Genomic DNA, 24949 nt, shown 5'->3' on the forward strand with positions numbered 1-24949 from the left:
TTGCAGTGTGTTTGACAGAGGGTTTAGGAACCAAAACTAGAGTGAAAAACCCACATCCTTTCGAAGAAATTCTCCATTTCTCCTCCGCTTTTATAAAAGCTTGATAGAGATGTTTCTGCGACGATACGCAGCTAATTTGCTTAGAAGAATCGGTTTCCCCGCTCCAACTGCCTCCTCTGTTGGCCGAACAACCCGCTATGTCTTCCCCGTTTCACTCTCCAGTAAGCGATAGAATTTTCTTTCTTCTTTTGAGAGCTTCCTTGAATCATTGAATGCATATGCCAATTTATGGGTGTGGGCGGTTCTTAGAAAAGAATGTACGTTTATGGTGTTCTTGGTAAATAAGTCCAATTGAGAATTAGGGACCGTTACGCATTTGACCATGTTAGATGGAACAGTGGGATGAATACCCCAAACCCGTGTACTAGTAGTGAGCAAGCATGTTGGTATTGGGAACTTCCCATCCCGACCACAGCATGCAATTGTGCACGGAACTCACTCTTTAAAAAACACGCATCCACACGAATCATGATCTACATTCATCCAAAAAGCCTCATTTTCAAGCATCCAGACAAACATACATCCGCTGGAAGAAACTTCCCTCCCCTTTTATGTACGTGGATGCCGCTTCAATATTGTTTGAATCTTATTCTCTTGTGCGTTTATATTGCTCATCATGTCTTTCAGTAGTTATAAACAATGCCCTTGCCTTGGCACGATGACAACTCATTAGAGAAAACTCGATATTGTAATCCCTTTCAATTTCTCTTTAAATGCAGTTGGTTTCTAATCGGGTTGGTCCCGTAAGTTGTCCAAGTATCTCTTCGAAGCCCACTTGACAGTTGCCCTTTTGTTGTCGAAGAAAGTTTTTATCTGAAAAGCTTTCTTATTATTCATCCAGGATGCATGAATTTTCCAACCACACCTCTTCTTGCAAAAGGTGGACACCCCATCTTTCCTAGCTTTCTTAAACCCCTGTTGGATCGCGGACAATCTAAGTGTGTCCTTAAATTCCGAGGGGTTAGTAAACTTCAACACCACTCTTAAGCTAATGGTTTCTTTCATATCGTGAATAACATTAAACTCCGGATACCTCATTTTAGTACGTCTAGATGTACCTTCATTATCACCCTCACTATCTAAGCTCATGAGCTCCTCGCTATCAACATAGTACTCAGGACCATTTTTTATATTCTCCCCTCCACAACAACTCAACAATAGCCTGTACAAATTTAAAACACAAGGATATATATGATATTCACACAAAGACAAAAAGATACTTGAGTTATACCTGTTGTCCATGTACTTAAGTAGTATCGTGATTGCTGTTGTCAAATTCCTTTGAGTGCGGAAACCTTTTAAGTCTATAGATTAGGTTTGTCTGATTTTGTTATTAGTATTAACCTGAGTGTTAGAGCACAACATAATAATTTATTAAGTGACATGAGCGCTCCTAGTCATTCATGTATTGGTCTGACTCATGAAGTTTAGGATGGCTGCTAAAGTAATTAGATTTATTGTCTCTTTTTTTCTTCTTTTTTTTTTTTTGACTCAATATATCGTCTTAGTGATGTCCTTTCTATTCTAACATTGCAACTAAGATGTTTAGAAGTAGTCTTGCTTTGCTCATTAGCCGTTGTTTGTTGCAGGAGAAACAAATTTTTCCTATGAATATGCTTCTGGAGGTTATACTTGGAGGATGAACAAAAGGAACCCTTTTCTATGGATTGTTATATGTGCGCATGCTGGTATACTTCTTCCTCGTAGGGTCAAAGAATTAGATCATTCATCATGGACTTTTAATAATAGTTTTTTCTGGTTATTCTTTATACTTTGAAATTTGAACTGAAAATTCAATTATAAAGGGTTGGTTTGGTAAAGTTTTGAGAAGTGTTTTGGGTTTTTAAAAACGTAAAAGTTGAGAATTGATTTTGTGGGGCCACATTTGAAAAAGTGTTGTATGTAGGGTCCTCAAAATAAATCGTTTGGTAAAATTTTGAAAAGGCAGCCACTGCTATTGTAATTTACAATCCATGATGGTGGTTACTTGGTGGCAGGTGCAGAATGTAGAATGCACATTTTTTATAGCTTATTTATGTAGTTTCACACGGGATGTGCACCTGGTGTTGTTGGACTAGTCTAATTTCATTTGAGGCTCATATTAACAATGACAAATTGCTAATAGAATTGACAATTATAAAAAGAATTGATGATATAATATTTTGATGACTATGTTCCTTTGTTTACAGGAATAATTCTTGGGATAAATGCCAACCCTGTCTTAGCAAAAGATATGTCAACTGAATCAAGTTCTGAAAATGACACTGAAGGGGCTGACATAATCGGATTACGAAAGGTTGAGGATGGCTCTGTTATATCAAACATACATACATCTAAGTGGAGAATTTTTACAGATAATGGGAGGGATTTTTTTTCGCAGGCAAGCATTTCTAGCCTAATTTACCTTGCTATTTTTATTTTCTTTGTTAAACTATATGGTTGATCCTTGAAAAATTACTGAATTTCAATCACTTTCCTAAAAAATATTTCATGACAATTAGTCAATGCATTTTTTCAAATGAATCATTTTAGTCTTTTGGCACTATGGTGTCACATGGGATGGCAGAAATCGTTGATGTGTTCTTTTTTGTGCGTGTGTGTGTGTGTGTGGTGAAATTGCATATAGTCAGTAAACCATAGCCTTCTGTTCACCTGCTCTACTGTCAGCTTCTCTCCCTCACTGACCACTCACTCATGTCCTCCAAGCTCCACCATGTCATCACTGAGTCCATTGATTGCATCAAGTGCTTGCTCCACTGTGCCATTATCCTCCCTCTGCTCCACCCCTCGGCTCGAGTTGAGTGCTATCATCAGGTCATGGGCTGCACGGCCAGGTCTAGCTCTAGGCCCAATTAGACAATGATAAGTCTAGCTCCAAGCTCATAGCAAGTCCAAAATAAAATGGGGTTTTGCTCTAGCCTAGTTTGGATTCTTGATGGTGCAACCCTAGAGGAAGCCAACATCATCACCAACTAACCAACAACGCCATCCCCACCAAGCTGTGGCACATACTACTACTCTCCACCCTTGTGGTCTCACCCAACGTACACTTCTTGCCACTACCATCTAGTGGCATGATTGGTGGCAAATATTATCCTCCACCAAATTGCAAGAACTACCTTATGCCACCACTACCTAATCCAATTGTCTCATATTTTCTGTTTTACTACTATGACCCTCCTCCATTTACTTCCAACTCTTTCAATGTCCTCGTTTGCAATGATGGCATTCTTTTCCTTCGAAGAGTATTTGGCAGACTAAGGCTTTTTTGAGGGTGGCTTTCTTTGCTTGGCCAGTGGACCAAGGAAAGAGCCTTATTGTGGACAATCTTAGGAAGTGGCATGTCATTAGAAAGTCCAACTTCATATGTCCAATTTCACATATAGGAAGTGGCATTTCACATATTTGTTGGTTTGCTCACTAGACTAATGTCCAATTTCTTATGTGCCATGTCATCAAATAAAATAACACATTGGCATTTTCGGTCATACCATGTGGGCTGTAATGCTAAAAGATTAAAATGATTCATTTGAGAAAACACAAGGACCAATTGGCACTAAATATTTACTAAGGATGAAATTGAAATTTGGGTACCTTTTCAGGGACCAAAAATATGCTTGAACCAATTTTCTTTCTTTTGTTTGCTATTCTATATAGTTTCTTGGACTATCTCATAATTTTTGTATTTTGTTTTCTGCTAGGGAAAAGTGGGGGAGGCTGAAAAGTTATTCCTTTCTGCGCTACAAGAAGCTAAAGAAGGTTTTGGGGAGAGGGATCCGCATGTTGCATCTGCATGCAACAATCTGGTGGGTTTTGCTATTGAGATGCTTTAGATGGTTGTGGTCCCTTGGTTATTGATGTGGTTAAACTTTTCTAAATCCTTGTTGTGGGAATTGTAAAATAGTAAGTTTTGAGGAATGCAACTGGACACGTAATTTCTGTTGGGCCTCTTGCATTGCAGTTCATGCTGGACATGAGTAGTTATTAAGAGCAATTACTACAAATATAAAAATATCAGAATGCATTTATTATGGGGAGACAAATTCTGGATTCGGTTTTGATTGCAAATGAGTATATTGATAGTCGACTCATATCAGGGGTACCAGGTTTATTATGAAAATTGGATCTCGAAAAGGCATATGATCATGTGAATTGGGAGTTCTTGTTCTACTTGTTGGAAAGGAGCGGGTTTGGGGAGAAATGGAGAGTATGGATAGCCTTTTGTATTTCTACAATTCACTATTTAGTTTTAATAAATGGAATCCTCTCTAGATTCTTCAGTAGTACTTGGGGTTTAAGGCAATGGGATCTGTTATCACATTGCCATTTGTGGTGGTTATGGAGGCTCTGAGTAGGATCATGTCGGCCACAGTGTATAAGGGTATTGTAGTGGCTTTATAGGTGGGCTCAAGAAATGCAGCAGGAATGGTTGTGTCCAACTTCGGAATTTGGGATGTCTTTTTTTTCTTTTAATGTTTTGAAGCAGTCTCGGGGTTGAAGATTAATTTGTCAAAGCCAGAGATCATTCCTATTGGAGAGGTGGATGATATAGAAAGTTTGGCCAAAATATTTAGGTGTAGGGTGGTTTTGTTACCAATAAAATATTTGGGTCTTCCTTTAGGGGTGCCATATAAGTCAACTTCCATATGGAGTGGTATTGTTGAAAAAATGGAAAGGCGGTTGGTGGGTTGGAAGAGGCTATATTTGTTGAAGAGAGGAAGGTTGACGTTCATTAAAAATACTTTGTCCAATTTACCCACATATGATTTGTCTTTTCCTATTCCGCTGGGTGTGGTGAATAGGATTGAGAAACTGCAAAGAGACTTTTCATGGGGAGGTATCAATGAGGAGTTTAAATTCCACCTAGTTAAATGGTTGATGATTTGTTCTCCTATGCAATATGGCTTGGGGGTTAGAAACTTGATCAAGTTTAATCAAGCTTTGTTGGGTAAATAGTTATGGCGGTATGCTACAGAGAGGGAGGCGTTATGATGTTTGGTTGTGGAAGCAAAATATGATAGTTTGAGCAGTGGTTGGTGTTCTATGGAGGTAGTGGGGCCCTTTGGTGTTGGAGTGTAGAAACATATTAGGAGGGGGTGGAGAGTTTTCTCGAGATTTATTAGATATGAAGTGGGAGATAGGTCTAAGATTTGATTCTAGCATGATGTTTAGTGTGGGGATCAACCATTGAAGGAAGCTTTCCAGAGTTATTTAGTATTGCTCGTTGGCGTGGGTTGTGGACAACATGTAGTTTTCCAATTGTGTTATTCAGTGGAATGTATCTTTTGTCAGATCTGTATAAGATTGGGAGGTAGATGTGGTGCTTGCATTTTTTGGTGTGTTATATTCCCTCAGATGGAGATGAGGTGGCGAGGATTGTATTCGATGGATTCCTTTTCCTTTAAAGAGGAAGAAGTTTAAGGTGAGGTCGTTTTTTCACGAGTTACTACATGGGGTTCTTCTTTTCCTTGGAGGAGTATTTGGAAAGTTAAAGTCCCTTTGATAGTGGGTTTTTTTTTGTGTGGACAAAGGCTCTTGGTAAGATTCTGACCTTGGATAATCTGAGAAAGAGGAGAGTAATAGTGGTGGATTGCTGTTGCATGTGTAAGATGAGCGGAGGGTCTATTGATAATCTTTTTCTCCATTGCGAAGTGGCAAGAGATTTATGGAGTGTGATCTTTACCCTTTTTGCAGTCCAATGGGTTATGCCTTCAAGGGTGAGACAATTGTTATATTGTTGGAGAGGTTAGGTGGGTAGTCATTCAGTTCTAGATGTGTGGAGGATAGCCCTGTTGTGCTTAATATGGAACACGTGGAGAGAGCAAAATGCAAGATTTTTTGAAGATCATGAGAGGATGAAGGAAGAGCTCAAGAACATCTTGGTCAAATCGCTTTTTAATTGGATAGGGGCGTATAATATTTCTCATTTTTCTAACCTTTTTGAATTTGTTGATTTTTGTTGTTTAGCATTTAATGGGGGATTCTTTTTGTATACAATTTTTTTTGTACTAGGATTGCACCCCTCTGTGTCTATCAATGAAATGAGTTATTTATAAAAAAAAAATGTTTTAAGATTAAGAAATATGTTACATTCATCAAAAAAGTTCCCTTTGATGAGGAAAGCAACTCGAGGAAATCTAGAAAGTTGCGACTTATTAAAATTACACATCAGTTGGGAGTGATTGTTTGTGGCATTGAGACTAAGGTGGTGACATTTGGTGATTGTTGAGGCTGAGATGAAGGTGGGGCTTAAGCTCAACAGTCCAAACAATATGATTATGTAATTGGGTTGATAGATGGTAATGATGATCATTGTGGGGCTGTGGTTGTATGCCTTTGTGATCTTAAATTTTCCATTATACATTGCCTTTCTGGAGGATGTCCCTTTTGTCTATGCTATCTAGGGTTCAAAGTGGTGCTGTATATATGAATTGGATTATTTTAGAACCCTCCACCTCCATTTGATGAAGTGCTATTATCCGTTGTTACAACGATCTTGAAAATATTTATGCTGGGAATTATCTTCAGGTCAAAGAAGTCATATTAAGACAAACAGAATATTTTTATTTACATGTTATGTATGACAGCTGTTTTTGTGTACTTGATATATGGAACTTTGTATTTTACTAAAAGTTTCTATTCTCTGTTGTTATTGTTTCAGGCAGAGCTGTACAGAGTTAAGAAGGAATTTGATAAAGCTGAACCATTGTATTTGGAGGCCATAAACATACTGGAGGAATCATTTGGTGTTGAGGATATACGGTATAGCCTCATTACATTCATGACTACTGCTTATGAAAGCAAAGGATGTACAAGCAATGCATATGGAGGAAAAAGATGTGGAATAAATTAATTTGGTACTAAGTGATCCATCCTTTTCAGAGAATACGAAAGTGACTTGGAGAACCTCTAATTTCATGATTATCAAATCAATTTCGATTCTTCAATATTCCACATCACTTCTACTTGGATTGTAATAAGAGATTCCCTTTTTATGTGAAAAAATTACTGTCTTTGCATGAGCATTTGTCTTACAATTTAATTAAATGGACCAGCAAATTACTGATTTCAGGCGATATCATTGGCATTCCTGACCTACCTCAGGTCCTCCATGTATAGTGCTCTAGATTTTGGCAATGCCATTGTTTTTTTTTTCCTATTTTATTATAACTACTTTCTTAAAGACGAACTAGGAAAGCAGACCTAAGCAAATGTGAAGTATTTAAATCCTTTACTCTTGGTCATGCCATAGCAATAACATTTACTGTGCAGTTAGGTACTTGTTCTTGTGCTTGTGTATTGAGTTGCATACTACAGGCAGCTAGGTGCTTAGAAGTGATACAAGTGACCCTCATACACCTACACACACATGCTTGCATGTACACATGTTTGATAATTACTTTGCTTTGATCAGCAGCAGTTGCTTTGATAGGCTAGATAATTAAGCAATTGTCGTCTTCACTATGTTGCATCATCAGATGCTCATCTGATCACTGTCACCTGTTTTCAATACAGTGTGGGAGCTGCTTTGCGCAACCTTGGGCAGTTCTATCTGATGCAGAGGAAGCTGGAAGAAGCTCGTGTCTGCTATGAGGTAATGGAAGAATTATATTTGGTAATAGGTGCATCAACTTAGCAGTCATAATTGCAATTGTTTAGTTGGCCCGTATTTCTGGATGTATTAGCTAATGTTTGTGTTGGGTTGCTTTAGATTTATATGGAATAGATGCATATGTGCAGTTGATTTTCAGACCTTACAACCCAGTTGAGGTGGAACAAGGCTAGAATGCCTTAATTTATATTACTTATCAAAAAATTACTGACAAGAAAATTTTAATTCTCTCATACTTCTATCTCAAATCATCGGTGGCTCAGATTTTTGGGGAATCCACTTGGAATTTATGTATTTTGTGGCATAATTTTTCTCCTTAACGAAGTTGACTGAACTGATTTAATGTTTTTGTGATCTATAGATGCACATTAATTGGATATTCATGTTATTTGTTTTTTCCATGTATGTGTTTCTGTCATGCTACCCAGATAACATCTTAAGCAGATATATTTATATTGTTTTCATTTATGACTGCTAATATTTACTATTATTTTTTACTGACAACTTGTGCTGCTGTTCTTCTTTGGTTGTCTCATGTCTCTGGGCAGCGTGCTCTAAAGGTATGAGCCATAAGTATATTCTTTGACCCAATTGCAACTTACATTTGCTTTGCACCAAATTCCTGTTCTCTACTTATTGTGTTTTAGGCTCAATTGCAACTTGTCATCTCAATATTACCTTATAATCATTCAGATACAGGTGCGTGTTCTGGGACATGGTCATGTGGACATTTCAGATACTATGTATTATCTTGGAATGGTAATTTGTTACTGTGTCATACTATTGTTTGTATTGCATTCTTGTGTTATGCTTTCTGTCAGATAAAAGAAAAGAATGAGTTATGTTCGTTGTGCTTCTCTGACATTCTCTGTTGTAAGCTTGGGATCTGAGTTGATGGATACTAATGTAGTTGTTATTGTTTTCCACTTGAAATATGCATTTTTGTATTTTGTTTGCCTTACAAGGTAGTTATAGATATTAAGGTATGTGATCCCTCAACTTTTTAAGTACATGGCTCTGGTCTAGATAATAACTTTTTTGCCAAGAACTTTTTGAAGGATATGCATTGGCATCTTGTTTATGCATATTCTAAAATCACTTAATGATATGGTTACTGTACATATGAATAATTTATAATGTAAGGGATTAACTTGTCATGCCTATTGTGATTTTTCCTGTTCCGTTCCTATGATGTCCGATGTCAACACTGTCAAATTTATATGCTATATAACTTGGTGAAAATAGGGAGACATCATTAGAGTTTTGTGAGGAGCTGTTTGCATGGATCATAGTAGTTGGTGTTTGTTTCTTCGTCATCCATGTTAACTGATTAAGTATTGTGGTTGGCCTTGCAAACAATAGTGCTACTAACTAGGTATATTAGCATGAAGGAAATTGTAGAATGGACCTCTAATTAGCAAGACTAGTTGGTAGGAGAACTTAATTTTCAATCTTTAAAAGGACTTCAGTTGAGGGTTAACATTCAATGCTTATGTTTTTGCACTGGTTATGGAAAAGCTGTTGTGCTTCCATTTTGTATGCTTTTTGCTAGGTGATAGTTGCTTGTTGGCTAAAGCTATAATACGAGTCAATGTCAATCTAAATCTATGAATAGGAAGTTGATTGTAATTGAGGAAATAATAATAATTACAGGCAATAGGTGACCCCCGCCCCAGAGCCCGGGGGCAACACCCTTTTTTATATCTTGGTATGGTTGTTGATCTGTAAAAGTTATTGCCCATAGTTTGTGGGATGAATGAAGTTGATGGATGCTTATGGAATGTTCAGGTCATGGATGCCTATTGAGTTGGTCGTATAATGTGAATAATTGAAAGTAAAACCTTTGAGCTGAGTTTGGGTCCATTGTAAAATTCAAGACTTCTGTCACCCACAGCCTAGCGCAACTACCTTTTCTATATATATATATATATATATAAATTGATCTTAGGGGTAAAATTGTATTCTCACAACCATTTTTGTTATGTATTTTATGTAAAAGCTGATGGATGGAGGTCTCGAATTTAGCATGGGCCAAAACTCAAGTTTCAAACCTATCAAATTGAAAACTGTGGTGTTAAAAGTCAAACTGGCCTAAAGCATAGAGGGTCCTAACCTAATTTCCCGTGTTATTTTTGTTTTAGAAAGCATCATATAGAAACAATGCTGCTTATGTTGCAGATTCAGCTCTATTACCTTTTCCTTGAATAACTTGTTAGGGTCCTAACCTAACAAGTTATTCATGACTCTAAATTATAGTTAAGGGATTTCAGTTGTATTGTATACAAAATTGAATATTTCATTTCATGTCATGTGGACCTTAAATCTAAACGCTTTGCTTTTGTTTTGAATATTCTTCTTTTGTTATCTATTTTTCTCTTTAATAATATTTCTTAGTGTATTCGACTGACCTTAAATGCAATGTAATTTTTAAGTACAGGTGCTCTATATGCAAGGAAAAGAGAAGGATGCTGAGGTTCTGATTCAGGATTCCATTAGGATACTAGAGGTGCATCATTATTTTACTTGAAAAGTACTAGGGTTGCGCCCCTCTGTACTAGGAGGCATTTTGCTGTTTTGGATTTACTGTTCTCATTCTCACTGCGAAGTTTTGTTCAGGAAGGTGGCCTAGGGGACTCTTCTATATGTGTCAAGAGATTGCGATATCTTGCTCAGGTTGTTTTTCTCACCTTCATTCTTGTGATTTTTTGGGATGAACCTACAGAGACCTTGTAGATCTCTTATCGACATAAAACTGACTCTATGATGTAATACTCCCTCGTTCCCAATATAGATATCTTCTCTTCCTTTTTGAGATGTCACAAAATAAATGCCTTTACCATCCAGGAGTAAAAGTACTTGTTTCTTTAATTTTTTTTTTTTTTTTAATAAAAAAAAAGATTTTCATTAAAAGTGGTGTCCACCTCTAAAATAGAGTAACCAACAGTTTAGGATTATTGTTCTTACTCCTATTTATTACTATATTGTGCTATTTAGAATCAAGATGTCTAATTTTGGATGGAGGGAGTTTGCGATGTTAAGTAAAATATGTGACTATTAGAGAATGATATATCCATGTGATTGTGAAAACTGTCAATTGAAGATGGCATTTAATTGTTCAGTTTCATGAAGTGGTTCGATTGGTAAGAAAAATTTGTAGGGAAATGAGGAGATTTGTTTTCTTACAGGTTCATTTTAACTCCTAGATTAACACATATCTTGAGATGTGAGGCGGTTGGCTTCCTTGTAGTTTAGTCTTGTCTAGTTATAATCCAGTATTATCTTCAAGTTTAATTTCACTTGATTGGTGCAGGGTTTTTTTTCTTCAAATATTTCAGTCATGGTCTCAATTTTCTGGACATAGACGGGTAGTAGTGCATATAGTTTAATTTACGTGGAGGCAGGATAGGTTTTCTTAGCCCGTTTCCTATGGCGTTGAACTTGATTTTTCTTGTCAATTTCTACTTTTTATAGTTTCTAAGTTATAGTCCTAATCCTAGTAGAATTAGGAGTATCCAGCAGTTTATATGTAGTGTGGTTTTAGTGGCATCTCAACTGATGAGAAGGTGTCATGGGGGTAGTAATTGGAAATCCATGAAGGCTGGTTGGAAGAGGTTTTCTGGTAGGGGTGGTAGAATTGTATGGTTTTGGCATGACAAGTGGTGTGGGGATGACACCTTAAAGGAGCTGTTTCTGATTAGTTCTCGAGAGATGATAAAGACACTTGCTTTATGCTTTATTGGGTTCTTAGTATGATGGACTATGATCAGATTTTGAAATTTCAGATATGCACATGCTTTCAGGATGAAATTAGAACCTGTTTACTCTTTTTTTATTTTTTATTTTTATCTCTGGTATTCTAGTTCTCTGTCGGGTGAAGGGAATGATAGATTGTTTTGGAAACTTAATCTTAGTGGTAACATCGTTATCCATACTTTATATGATGTTTAGAAGTGGCCAGTGGTGTGTAGTTCCCTTGGAAGAGTATTTGGCATAGCAAAGTCCCATTAATATTGCTTTTTTTGTTTTTTTTGGCAGCTGCCTTGGGAAAATTCTTGCCGTGGATAACCTCATTGAGAAGAATATCATTTTAGTGAATTGGTTTTGCATTTGTAATCGTAGTGTTGAGTTTGACCATTAGTTGACCAATTGCTTGGCTCTGAGAGAGTTGTGGTCTCTTGTACTTCCGCATTTGAGGTTCAATAGGTGATTCCTCAAAGGGTTATTGAGGTCTATATCAGTTGGAAAGGTGTGTGTCGCTTACATAGGAATTTCTTCATCTGGAATGCAAACCCTGTGTGCCTCATGTGGATGATTTGGAGAGAGAAGAACAATCAGGATTAAATGTGTTGAGATGCCTATAGTTGAGCTTATATATTTATTTTTGAGATCTTTTGTCGGAATGAATACTTGCCCTAGGCAGTATTCTATTTCTTCTTTTGTAATATTTATTGCCAAAAAGTTTTAGATTGTAATTCTTAGGTGAAATTGTTATATGCATCCTGTTTACAATCCCGTGTGCATAAAGATTTGCCTGTTGGATCTTTGTAGCAACAAAACAATTTCTTGTTTTACTATTGTTTAATGGTTTTGTTGTATAATAACTGTCTATTTTAGTATAAAATGTGTATTCTATTTGTGTTTTTTCTCTTCTTCTAGCCTATGCGAACCTACTTTTCATGTTTGTGTATTGAGCATTTAGATTTAATTTCTCCATTTTGTTTGGTCTCTTTTCTTTTGGTTTCTATCCAGATATATCTGAAGTCTAATCGGCCTGCAGAGGCTGAGAATGTCCAGAGAAAGATCCTGCATACAATGGAATTATCAAAGGTTTGAATTATTTTATTTTTCCTGCTTTTATATTCGCTATATTTTTTCTGCTAAAGTTTGTCTCAGTTGATGTTTCTGTGCTTGGATATTTTAGACAAAACTTCTTGGTATTCATAAGCTTTGAGGGTCATATTGTTGCATCTAGTACAGTATTTTTTGCTTGAGATCTTTTATTTATTTTTATATGTAATATGATTCTGTTAAAAAAAATGGCGTATCTTTTCCTGGTAGAAAGCAGGAAAAAGCTAGGATCTAAATTACAAAGATCTAAAAAGTCCAAAAGAAGAAGCAAAGCACCCTACTGCTCTCTTCCAATCGAAAAATGATCTAAAAGATAATGACTTTAATTAAGCAATGATGCTTCATTTCATAAAAAACCGTAGTATTTCAATTACATGGTGCTTTCAAATTGCATGGTTCAATGGGATTGAGGTCTTTGATTGCAAAGTGTGATAACCTTTCATGTCTTTGATGAAAGTTGTTTGTCCCTTTATCTCATCCATGTACTCCTTGTTTGTTTAGGCAATTTAAAATATTTTTTGGGTATTGAAGTAGCAAGATTGTGACATGATCTTCCCTTCCCAGTGGAAATATGAGAGTCCTCTAGTGGATAAAGACAGATACCAATGATTGGTAGGCATATTAATTTATTTGTCACATGCCCGTTTAGACATTGCTTATGTAGTTAGTGTAGTGAGCTAGTTCATGCACTCACCACGAGAGAGTCCCATATGAAGGCAGTTTACTAGATTCTCTGTTATCTAAAATCTTCATCAGGCAAAGGTTTGTTGTTCACTCGATATAATCACTTGAAACTAGAGGCCTATATAGATGCAGATGGGCTGGATCAGTTACAGATTGAAGATCTACTTCATGGTAATATACACTTGTGGGAGGTAATCTGATTACCTGATGTAATAAAAAAATTGGTAGTTGCTAGATCAAGTGCAGAAGCTTAATTTTGAGCCATGACATATGGAGTATGTGAGTTACTATGGTTAAAGATATTGTTGAAGGAACTTGGGTATGATTTTAATGACCCTCTGAGATTGTATTGTGACAATAAAGCTGCAATCAAAATCCCCCATAATCCAATCCAACATGAGCGAGCCAAACACGTTGAAGTTGATAGGTATTTTATCAAGGAGAAGTTGCGTGCAAGATTAATCTGTACACTACATGTAAAGTAAGGAGAACAACTTGCAGATACTTTGACAAAAGGAGTGTCCAGTAGCATCTTTCACACAGCTTTATGCAAGATGGGCATGCGAGATCTTTGCCTCAGCTTAGGGGGGGTGTTGATTAGGAAACTCACTTTATTCTTGATTGTATTGTCATTATTCTCAGGTTTTATTTTTATTATTGCTGCAATCTGCATTAAATATATTACTGTAGTAATTTGTATCAAGTTTTCTATTTTAGCATGTAGATGCTGTATGGGTTTGATATCAAAGAATACACAAGCTTTCTTCTTCCTTTATTTTTCCTTCTTTCTATTTCCTTCAACTCTTTTTTTTTTTTTTTTAATTTTTTTTTTAACCTTCATATTATTCTTGTCAGTCAGGGATGGAATTCCTTGGACACTATTATTGCAGCTGAAGGTCTGGCCCTGACTCTACAGTCTACTGGGAACTTAAAGGAAGCACAAAGGCTTCTTGAAAGGTGAGTAGTTAAGTATATAATTATCCACAAGCGTAATTGTCTGATGATTCCAAATGAAATAAATTTCTATCTTTTCAGATGTCTTGATGCCAGGAAAACATTACTTCCGGAAGATCATATTCAGGTTTGCTTTTTTATTTTATTTTTTTGAAGAAAAAAAAGCTCTCTAAGTTCATCTATATACCGTCCAAGATGGATATATGTAATTTTCATAATTTATATAATTTGTATACACACTGTCATTATATCTTTATATACTGCTTTGGGTTCTATATGATGACCAATTCTGATTTTTTTTTTCTCTAAAATATTCAAAAAACATAAACTAGTACTTGAGTTCCAAACCACAATACTTTAACCAACTTTTTAAACTCTGAATGTCTCACTATTTATATAAAGCTCAACGGTTTGGTAGTTTTCTTCCTATGTTAATTTCAAACTAGAAGCCTAGCACATATCCAAATGCACACAAATACATGCTCAAAAAGGGTTCAAACCATGGCCAAACTTGATTGCAAAACTGAAGTCTAAAACACTAGTCCATTGTCATTTTAAATTATTATCTGAGCTGCTACCTATTCTCTCTTTTTTCTTTTTTTCTTTTTTTCTACTATTTATTGATAATAAAATTGCTGAGAGGAAAAAGATAGCATACACAATGAGGCTTTCTTTCCTTCTCCACTGTCAGATTGGTGCCAACATGCTTCACATTGCTAGGGTGAGAATGCTTAATTCTAACCAACTAAGGAAGGTGGATATTTCTGGAGCAATTGCTGAGCTTGAAAAGGCAAAGGACCTTTTACACAATTCCATAAGGTTTGTGTTACTTTGCCAGTTTAACTATCTTAGAATTCACAAAACAACATTTAAGTGTTAAAGTTACCATTCATAACTTTCATTCTTTCAATTGTACATTGATTACTCTATTGATCTTTTAAACATTCTCTATTCCACCTTTTTTTTCTTTCCTAAAAGCTGCTTTGCATATATATTGTGGAGTTGCCCTTCTTACTGGGGTCATTTTTACTTGGTGTGTAATGGTGGAGATTATAAAACATAAGAGGAATGATTCTTGTGATGTTCATAATAAGGAAAAGACAAAGGTTTAGGAGTTAATTAGAAAAATTATATTGAGTTATTTATCCTCCTTCTGGTATTGAAAAACAATCAAAACTATCTTTATTATAATATATTATATTCATTCTTAGCTGGTATTTGTTTAGTCATTCAGATAGTCATTTTTTATAAAGGGTTCCACTATAGCCATGCGGATTCTTACGAAAGCTTTTGACATCGTTAGGTGGGATTTCAAGCCCCATTCCCAAAGTGCGCTAGTAAATAACATTACGCCTCTTGAAAAAAAGTTACTTGCTGTTTTTTCGCTCTTTATGTTGGATTTAAACAACACAACCAAAATTCAGATTGATAACATGCTTAACTTACAAAGTGAGGAACAAACTAAACATTTCTACTTTTAACTATTAGTAGTCCCTCTCTCCCATATTGTTAGTCCTATTTAGAAAATCTGACTTCTTAAGTTTTCAAAAGGTTAAGATTGTATAAGTTCTCGAAATTTGGAATTGATACATTTGTAATAATCTAACACTAGAGCTCTAGAATCTGTGCAACTTGAAAGTCATGCAATCTATGGGAGTGAGAATCCAACAAAAGAGCATATGATATGCAAAACTTCTCTTCAATTTTTTTACATATTGGTGCTGCTAAATCTACTCCCATCATAGATGACCAAGAGTTTGAGTTTTAGTTAAATTGAGTTCAAGGCTGTTCAAACATTCCCACCTGCCAAAACTGTCAACCTTTTAATGTAAACAGTTGTTGCTTGAGTATGACCAACCTGTGCCCGCCGCTTAACAAGTAGTCAATGATAGTGTATTTATCTTCTTGTCCTAAAGCACCAACAAGGAAGCCAACTTAGAGACAACATTTTTGATATCATAAGCTGTTTAGTCTTCACTTGCCGATCCCAGCAAGTGTTTGTGAAAAAACACTTTCTGGTTGTGTTTAATTTGTCCCATCAAGTTTCAGTCTTTTCCTTTTTGGGTAATTGACAATAAATAACAGAAAACTTTTCATTGATTTGCATTTTTAATCATTAATTTTGATGTTTCAAATTTTGTTTGACAAAATATGGGCAAATCTGTTTAATTTGCTCATATTTTTCTTTTTCCTAGATTGCCTGTTTTTGTGTTGTTGCTTCTTACAGATTTGTCATGCAGTTCTCTTTCCATGATAGGATAGCTCGGCGGGTTTTAAATAACTTCACTAAACAGAAAGGCAACTTGAAAAGTTACAGTGCACCTGGAGAAACAAGGATGGAAGGCCATGCAGCATTAATCATACTGGTCAGTTTCCCTATCCTTTCGTGAGATATCTGTTTTTCGTGGAAATTCTGGTAGTCAGTTGTAGTATTTGATAATACATTTTTTCACTTATGTCAAATGAAACTCTTGTAACCCCTAGGGGTTGGCCCATGTGGTGGAGGCCTTGGTCTTGGGATTTGCTCCCTTCAAGGTCCAAGGTTCAACACCTCATGGGTGCAAACAATTTCTTGGGGCCACACCCCTTAGTGAAAAGCCAGCGATTTAACCTGTTCCGTGTAGGGAAACTTCCGAGGGTGTGGTGCACGGGACCGGGGTTTACTCTGCAGGGGTGGGTCCGAATGGCCCTGCCTTGGAGAGGTTCCCCGACATTAAAAAAAAAAAAAAAAAAACTCTTGCATCAAGACTGTCATTCCTTATCTGTTGTCATTTTGGTTTTGCTTTGTGACAAGGTAGACGAGGTTATGATTTCCATCAAAGCAATAATACGATGAAATCTCTGTGGTTTTAAAATCTTGTTTTATATATATGGTATATGTTTATCCTTCCTCTTTATTTGACTTCCTTAATTCTCATTCACATTAGAATACCTCCCTAGTGAGGTCCATTTTATATCCAAGAACTGGGATCCACAGTTGGAAGAGGTAATCCCACAAATCTATAAAATGGTTAAGCTTCTGTAAAATCCTGAACCAATGCTAAATGCTGAGGCCACGATAGATGAAGCTCTAATGATATTTCAGTAACTGCACCAGAATATAATGCAGTGAGATATGGTGTACCTTACATCAGCATCCCCAACTATTGTTAGGAAACTTGATTTTGATTCCTCCCCATATTCCAACTTTTAAGGATCAATTCTTCTCAGGATCACTCAAAAGCAGGCAATAGGTGTTAAACTGAACTTGATAGCCTTCAAGGTGTTATTTCTGGAAAAAGGTTCTGAAACAATATAAATCATGTAGTTCACATAGCTGCAACTTTGGGAATCATCATAAATACTAAAATACATACTGGCATGATAAAAACAAAGCCACCCTGAGTATTCTCTCTCTCCATATACCCATTAATTGACTATTGTATATTTCTTTTGGGTTTGTATTGGTCAGTATCTTTGGATCACTTGCTATTGAAGTGATATATGTTGCCATGCTAATATTCTGCTATCTCATAGCTAAAACGAGAGAAGAAAAAAGAACAGAAAAGAAAAAATTCAAACAAAACCAACTCAGTGATCTTGGATGCTGCATGCATATTGATGACAATTGCAGTTTTTTCTTGAGTTCATAGTGGTAAATACTTTTGGATCTGACGCTAGTGAAAGTTATATGGAAAGTCACACTAAAAATTGTCAATCTAGAATAAATAAAAGCTAAAAAACTAGAATAAAATTAAGCTAGTGATCTTAGATGCTTCATTTATGTTGGTTCTAACTTTTGGCATTATCTTATATGGTTATTAGATATTTTCCAATATGAAATTGATAGATTTGTTCTGCTTGCAGATGCAATCACTTGATGCTCTTGGGCTTCTAGAGATTAACAAGCAAGAGTTACAAGAGTTACAGGTTAGTGATCAAGACTTTAAAATATTTAACAGCCTTTGCGTGCACTGTGTAAGTTATTAGTGAGCATTGGGAGCCCTTGTTTTTTAACTGTTTTTCTTCAAATATTTCTTTTTCTTTCTTTCCAATAGGACCTTTGTCAGAAAAGTTTCCTTTTGGAACAATGCTTATTCCTCGTGCTTAATATTCAGTTAGCTACAACTCTCTGAAAGACTGAAGCTCTAATCCAAGCTTATAGAAATATGTGCATAGAACTGGAAACAAAGATGCATATGTTTTGCCATGTGTGCATGTGCCTTGATACGGCCAACAATTGTGACAATTCACCACTTTTTGGAGTAGGACTTTACTGCCAGTAATATTTTAGCCGAAGCACTAAGAATGCCGCAATGTTGGAACCAGAGTCTTCCACATGAACTTTGAAGGGATAGCTTGTGTTGATGATAGAAGAGGATTTTCTGGAAAATAAACCTACTTAGATGAAAGCCCCTTTCCTTGTATACTTTGCACATGTTAACTCCAGTTAGTCTTCCATAGAGCAATCTTCTGATCTTGAATGTTCCCATAGTAGAGTATCAAGAGATCTGGTTAGTATGGGCATATTTGTGCATCTTTCTTACTTTCTATGGTATCTTGATCTAGGCATAACCTTCCTAAGGCAGCACATTGACCATCCTCCCCAATTTGACCTTATTTCCACTAAAAACATATACACCAATATTTCCTACTTAGTGAAACCACATTTCTTCTAATTCTCTCCATAGGCACAACCATTAATAGTGAATATAGGTCATGTAATAATTACTTTTTATACGATCTTTAAATGAGTGATTTTTCTGGACTCACTAAATGATTTTTGGAGTCTGTCGCTGCCCATAGAAAATGTATCTTTAGCTTTTATTTGTCTTTGCAAGTAAGGATGGCAACCTAAAAAGATATAGAACGTAAATCAGGAAGAAGCTGGCAAGTTAACTCTCGTTAATGATTTCCCGGCTTAGGATAAGATGCAAAATCTTCATCAGGTCTCACCTAACTTTTGAAAGAGGCCCATGGTGGAAGTCTAACATTTAAAGTTTGAAAATATCAGTCATATGCTTTTGGAACTCCAACCACCTCCAAGTTTATGATTTGGCAAGGTTCATCCTCAACCCTAAATTCCTTTCAAATCGCCTTCTATCAGACCTCGTTATTCCAGGTAGGAGCACTATATCTGAGAGTTGCTGGTAATCATCATCATATTTTGATAAGCCCATTGGAGAAGCTCTTTCCTCTTCTATAAAATTGTCTACCAATAACCTTCTTTGACCCTTGTAATTGGCACTGTATTTCACTTTAGATAGTATTGGTTATTCCTTATCGTGACTGAAATACTGAATCTTACCGAAGTTTGCTTTCACCTTTCATTATTCGCGTACTTATCCATACTTCATATGCTTATTGCTTGTAGCAAGGAATTTAGCTTCTTAAAGAAGATAAAGCTAGTGTACTTGAGGAATGAGGAGTGAAAGGAATCTCACTGTTCTTTCACAATTTCTATCAAGTACATATCCTCCAATGTGCAAATTCAGAAAGCATTTAGGACTAAATCTTCTACCTTTGACCAAACTCGTGATGACTATTTTCTTACTGCCACTTGAGTAATAAAGGGGAATTTTAGTTGATGACCATTTTTTTTTTTTTGCTTAATCTATTATTCCCAGAACTTCTCCGACCCTCTGATGATCTTTGACTAGCATTTTCCTTTTTCTTTTTTTATATATAATTTGATTTGTGTTTCTAGTTAAGCAGCCAAAATGAAATGCTTAATGACCTTAAACTGAATCTGGAGGTTAAAACACAATATATATATATATATATATTTTTGGATCTTTAGAAGTTTGGAAACAATGATTCGAAGTGTATAATAGTGTCTCCAGTAATGCTCATTAGTGAGCCTATTTTCTTCTCCTTCCAATTAGATTTTCTGACAACATCCTCCTATGATTGTTCTGTTTAAGTAATTTATTCCAATTGGCTGAACCAATATTACGTTTCTATTATGAAACAGGAGCATTTACCTGTTGCTGAAGCCGAAAATGCACTTTTCCAATGCATTTCTGCTTACAAAGAGGTATGCTTGGACTGTTCAACATTTTGCAATACTTTAGATGATGTTAAAAATGTGTTCTATCCTATGCTAGTTCGGAGAGCTGGTGTAGCATTTGGTAGTCCATAGAATGGGAACCTTGTAGGATTCCAAGAATGGGAATGCCTTGTATCATTACATGAAGTGAGAATATTGTACAACATTTTCAGCATTCAAATAGGTTTTTATTATTGGTGCTCTAATTTTTGGAACATAAATGTCTTCTATCACCTGCAGTTAGATCATTTCTATAAACTGATGCAATGAATGTTTCTGCCATACATATCTTTGTACCCAGTCCTCCAAAAATTTAGGATGAAATCAGTATTGTTGCAGATAATTTTGTTTTAATTAGTTTTGAAAGTTTTCATAGTTGATAGAAAACTGCAATATATGTTTAAATCGGGAAACTATTGGCTTCATTTATGGATGAGCACAGTAAAAAGCTAAAGTTTGCGCATGTTTCTGTGCAGTTTGAAACTGAGAGGTCTATTTCTGACTCTCCTGCTGTAAAGGCCGAGTATCTTTCATGTTTGAAGCATCTTTTAAGCTTGATAAGTGATACTGACAGGACACAAAGTTTTGAAGGAGCAACTTTAAAGGAGCTGGAAGATGAAATCAAGCGTCTGGAATCTGAACTTCACCATAGGAAACGCAAAAACTAAGCTGGAAATTTTTACTCATGGGAAACGTAGCTCATTTCCTAATTTTTTGTAGAGGGTGCTTTTTGTTTTTGGTTTGAAAAAGTGTTTTGATGTGACATAAAGGTGAAAGTAGTTTTAAGTTTAAAATGTTCTGATTTGATATAAAAGTGAAAGTAGTTTAGAGTATTTTGTTTTTTTGGTTGTTTGTTAATGTATTTGTTTTGAAAAGAGAAAAATAAAAGGAAGAAAGGAAGTGTGTTATCAAACAAAACCTTAGCTGGATGCTGATTTTGGTTGCGGTTGCAGCAACAGCATGACGGCCAGAAAATCATTTTAAGCAGCAGGTTCAGTACTTATACCACCTGGCCATACCCAAATGAACAACAGAGGTTCCTTTGCATAACTTTATTAGCTGATCTTGTTGTATTCATAACCTTTTTCTACTATGATTATTTTTAAGTTCTGAATTTCCAATATTCTTTTGTGAATAAATTGGCAGCCTATACCCTCTTATCAGCAAAGTGGGATTTTGATGTGAAATTCACAGGATCCTAACAAATAAGGCCAGCATGAGATTGCCTCTGTTGTTTACTTGCTAACATTCGGATAATAGTTATAATGTTACTTTCATTTAAATTTATAGTACTCATTTTACAGGACTGACAATAGGTCACCTGATGCTGTATGATTGGAATTGCAGTTTCAGATTCGCAGGACACAGGATAAAATCCTCGAGGTTTTATTTTGCTCGACTTGTCTAGTGTTCCCAACAAGAACTCCATTAACTGAGCACAGTAGCTCTATGTTTAATATTCACAGTTATTGGCTGCTTGATGATGGGAAAATCCGGAATAGGTCAAATGGAGAGGATCTATTTGATGGTTAAGGTTTCATTTTGTTGCATCTAACTATCCTCTTGATGGTAGAGAGTGGGGACCCGGTCCATTACTAAAACCCAACTCGAGGTTTATACCATTTAACCCATCATGTCAATGACTATATTTTATCTTTCGGCATGAGGGATTGCCATGACACTCATGGGTGGTGGAAATTACCTCTGTAGTTCCATGTTTTGTGTGTTTTGTGTTTCGAGCTGTTTGTTAATACTTTTTTCTTTCTATTAAAAAATTACCGTTACTAAAAGAGTCGTTCCCGATTTCTTCGGGGCTACATGCAAAAAATATCAAGGGTTGACATTATTTCTACATGTAAGCTGCTCAACCATGCAATAGGGACGATTATTATATGCATCTAATAGGACCACGTACGATGGTCAATAGCAGAATACCATGACAAGGACTATCCTTGTGGTTTCCTGCCATATAGGGCTTAGTTTTCCAAGTGACATAATCCACCTCAATGTAGACAAGGGACAGAATACTACATTTACTAGAACACAGTTGTCCTCGAGAGGACCCCTCACCCCATTTCCTACCTAACATCATGCTTCACTGGGCCCTAATGCCCATTTCGATTTAATGATATTATTCAATTCTGACAACACCACAAGGACCAAATGGCACCCAAACAAAACACCCCATGAGATGAAATACCTTTCTTGACATTTGATACACAACCACCATGGTAAAAGAATCACCAACTTTCAACCTTTTATAGCGTGGAACATAATTTTCCCACACATTCCAATCTCTCATGCTATGCTATCTACACCCTTTCTCATGAACCTTTTCATGGCAAGGAAAAAGGGGAGAGGCAGAGGCGGTGCTGCTGCCGATCAATTGGCGGCAGTGAAAAGCGCTGCATGGGCGTGGTACCAACGCGGATCGGGGTCAGAGGGGAAGCAAATGCCAGAGTTCGATGTCATGAGGACTCGCCGAGCCCCTAGACCGTCGGTTTTCAAGCTAGAGGCCATAAGAATAGCTGAAGAAGCTGTCGGGAAGGGTTCACAAACGCCAAGTTTGATCCGTACTGACAATTCTCTTCTCGATAGATATGAAATCGCGAGTATTTCCCGACGTTTGGATTGCCTTATAGAATCTAGCGTCAGCAACTCCCACAGAAAGTTGATAGGCGGAGATCATGATCATCCCCATGAAAATACGACGGTAGGGGATAATCATCATACTATTGAAATGATCAAGAAAAAGAAGAAGAAAATGAAAGGGTTTTGGGTAAGGCATGCAGTTACTTGTGGAACAAGAGAAGACGTAGCGGATGCAAGAGCTTTCAGGGATATCCGGCAACCTCAAAAGCTTGCACCACCGGTAGTTAGCCTTGCCACCTGTCGTCCACGGGCCACCCATGCCCGATAATCGTTTGACACGTATTAGAGTGTCGGAAAGTTGTACTGTAATTCTCTACCTCCCTCGGCTGTACTTTAATTTGCCAAGAGATTTACGTAGTACGTGACTGAAACAGAAGATCTGCAGAGAAAGGAAGCTGCTTAATTTGTTCGAGCAGAAGCCCACCATTGGGAAGTCATGCCCAAGCAGAGAGACTGAGGATTGAAGTCATTTTGCTATTTGGAAGAGACAAAAGAGGTGGACCTATTGGACGTCACGATTCACTGCCATAGCTTGCATGGGTACAATTTTTTTTTTTTGCTTTATTAATTCTATGTCACATTTTATTTTTTGTGTTGGTGTATTCATGAAGTGTATGGTTGGAAATGTTGTCAGAGAAAATAATATTATCAAAATGGTGTAATTTTTTACTCGTAAAAACTTGTGTTGTAGTTTTTTTTTCAATTTGCCACGTGGTGGTTCTATGGGATTCATGTCGGATGTATTGTCTCTTGGGAAGGCTACTTGCTAATACGTACTCAACTGGTCCATCCAAATCATTAATGTATTTGGTGGGATCCGGTTTGAAGGGTATAACGAATGGTATCCGCTTAAATCTGAATAATCGGCAACGAACACAAGGCCATTACTTATTGATTGTACGACAAATTATGTTCCTTTCTGTCTTGGCGGAAACATATAAGGTATCAAACTACATTATTGGAGAGAGAGATGGAACTTTGAAATTTTTAGATTTGGCGATTCATTTGGATATATATATATTTGGTGAGTACATAAGACAAAGCAAAACAACGAGAAAAGAAATACAAAAAAAATAACACGAAGAAGACGATAAAAAAAACAGGAGGGTCCCTCCCACCGGTGATGGGAACCAAGAGAGTAGGAAAGGGATAACAAGAAATGTGGCTAGAAATTATTCTGGCCGCAATCCAATGTGCCGTGTAATGGGCACATAAATTTGCACTTTAACCTTCCTAGCTTCCTAGTTGCATGCATATGAATAGTCTATTTTACCAAAAATACCCTAATTAAAAAGAGAAAATTACAAAACTATCCCTCTAAGACTTGGGATATGGGTGAGTACACAACCATCCAAAAAGAAGGCAGCAAGAGAAGAGAGGGGATGACTGTCGTCACTCGTCACACCCCAAGAGAAAATATTCTCTTGAAGTGCAAAGAAGGTGTAAGTTTACAGGGATAAAGTGTAATTTACACCCTTAAGAGGGAGGGGTGGGAGGAATATGCATATTTTAACTCGGTGCATTAAAGCATAAATGTGTGAAGAAAGACTATTTAGTCCAACCTTGGTGGGCATCAACTCAATCGGACATTAATTTGGAGCCAACCATTCACATTAAAGACTATTTACATAGCCTATCCATAACCTTATAAATGACCTCTTATCTACTCTATTTAATATTAACTTTAAAGAATAAGAGTAATATCTTGTCACATCTCACATGATAAAGGTATGACCTAATGAATTCAATATTGCACCCCTAGCAAATAAACAAAAATAGGAAAGAGATTGAAAAGTCAATAAAATTATATGGTGTTAGAATATTAATTAAATGATTTAACTCGTATCTTCTTATCAACTTAAATTTTTTGAACAAGTAGTGATTTTTTTTTTCTTTTTTGGAAGAAAATCTGATCTCATTCAAGAGAACATCAGAGCAGGAGCTCTACATAACAAGAGCTAAACGCTCTAAATTGACTAAATCAAAAATATAATTACGAGTTTCCTCAAGCCAAACCTTGTCATAAATTTTTTTTGCTGCCTCCTTTGCTAGTCTGTGCGCTGCCATATTTGATTATCTCTTTACATGGCACACCTCCCAGCTCCTGAAAC

General features: G+C 36.4%; 2 protein-coding genes across 3 annotated transcripts; both read left to right on the plus strand.

Moving 5' to 3' along the window:
• On the plus strand, positions 1-21029 carry LOC132183177 (uncharacterized). Of its 2 annotated transcripts, XM_059596580.1 has the most exons (18): positions 1-221; positions 1650-1748; positions 2250-2440; positions 3762-3866; positions 6722-6822; positions 7576-7654; positions 8221-8232; positions 8366-8431; positions 10110-10178; positions 10289-10345; positions 12422-12499; positions 14064-14161; positions 14240-14285; positions 14850-14977; positions 16416-16524; positions 18005-18067; positions 20112-20174; positions 20663-21029. In XM_059596580.1, exons 1-18 carry the CDS (start codon positions 110-112, stop codon positions 20852-20854), a joined length of 1668 nt encoding a protein of 555 aa, XP_059452563.1. In that variant the 5' UTR covers positions 1-109; the 3' UTR covers positions 20855-21029. The 2 variants fall into 2 exon arrangements, with proteins under 2 accessions (XP_059452563.1, XP_059452564.1); XM_059596581.1 differs by lacking the exon at positions 8221-8232.
• A 1386-nt stretch (positions 21030-22415) lies between these two features.
• On the plus strand, positions 22416-23491 carry LOC132182784 (uncharacterized). Its single transcript, XM_059596125.1, has one exon. The coding sequence runs from the start codon at positions 22492-22494 to the stop codon at positions 23104-23106; it is 615 nt and encodes a 204-aa protein (XP_059452108.1). The 5' UTR covers positions 22416-22491; the 3' UTR covers positions 23107-23491.
• The last annotated feature ends 1458 nt before the right edge of the window (positions 23492-24949 follow it).

This window comes from Corylus avellana, chromosome ca5 (assembly GCF_901000735.1).
Source record: "Corylus avellana chromosome ca5, CavTom2PMs-1.0".
NCBI classification, from domain to species: domain Eukaryota; kingdom Viridiplantae; phylum Streptophyta; class Magnoliopsida; order Fagales; family Betulaceae; genus Corylus; species Corylus avellana.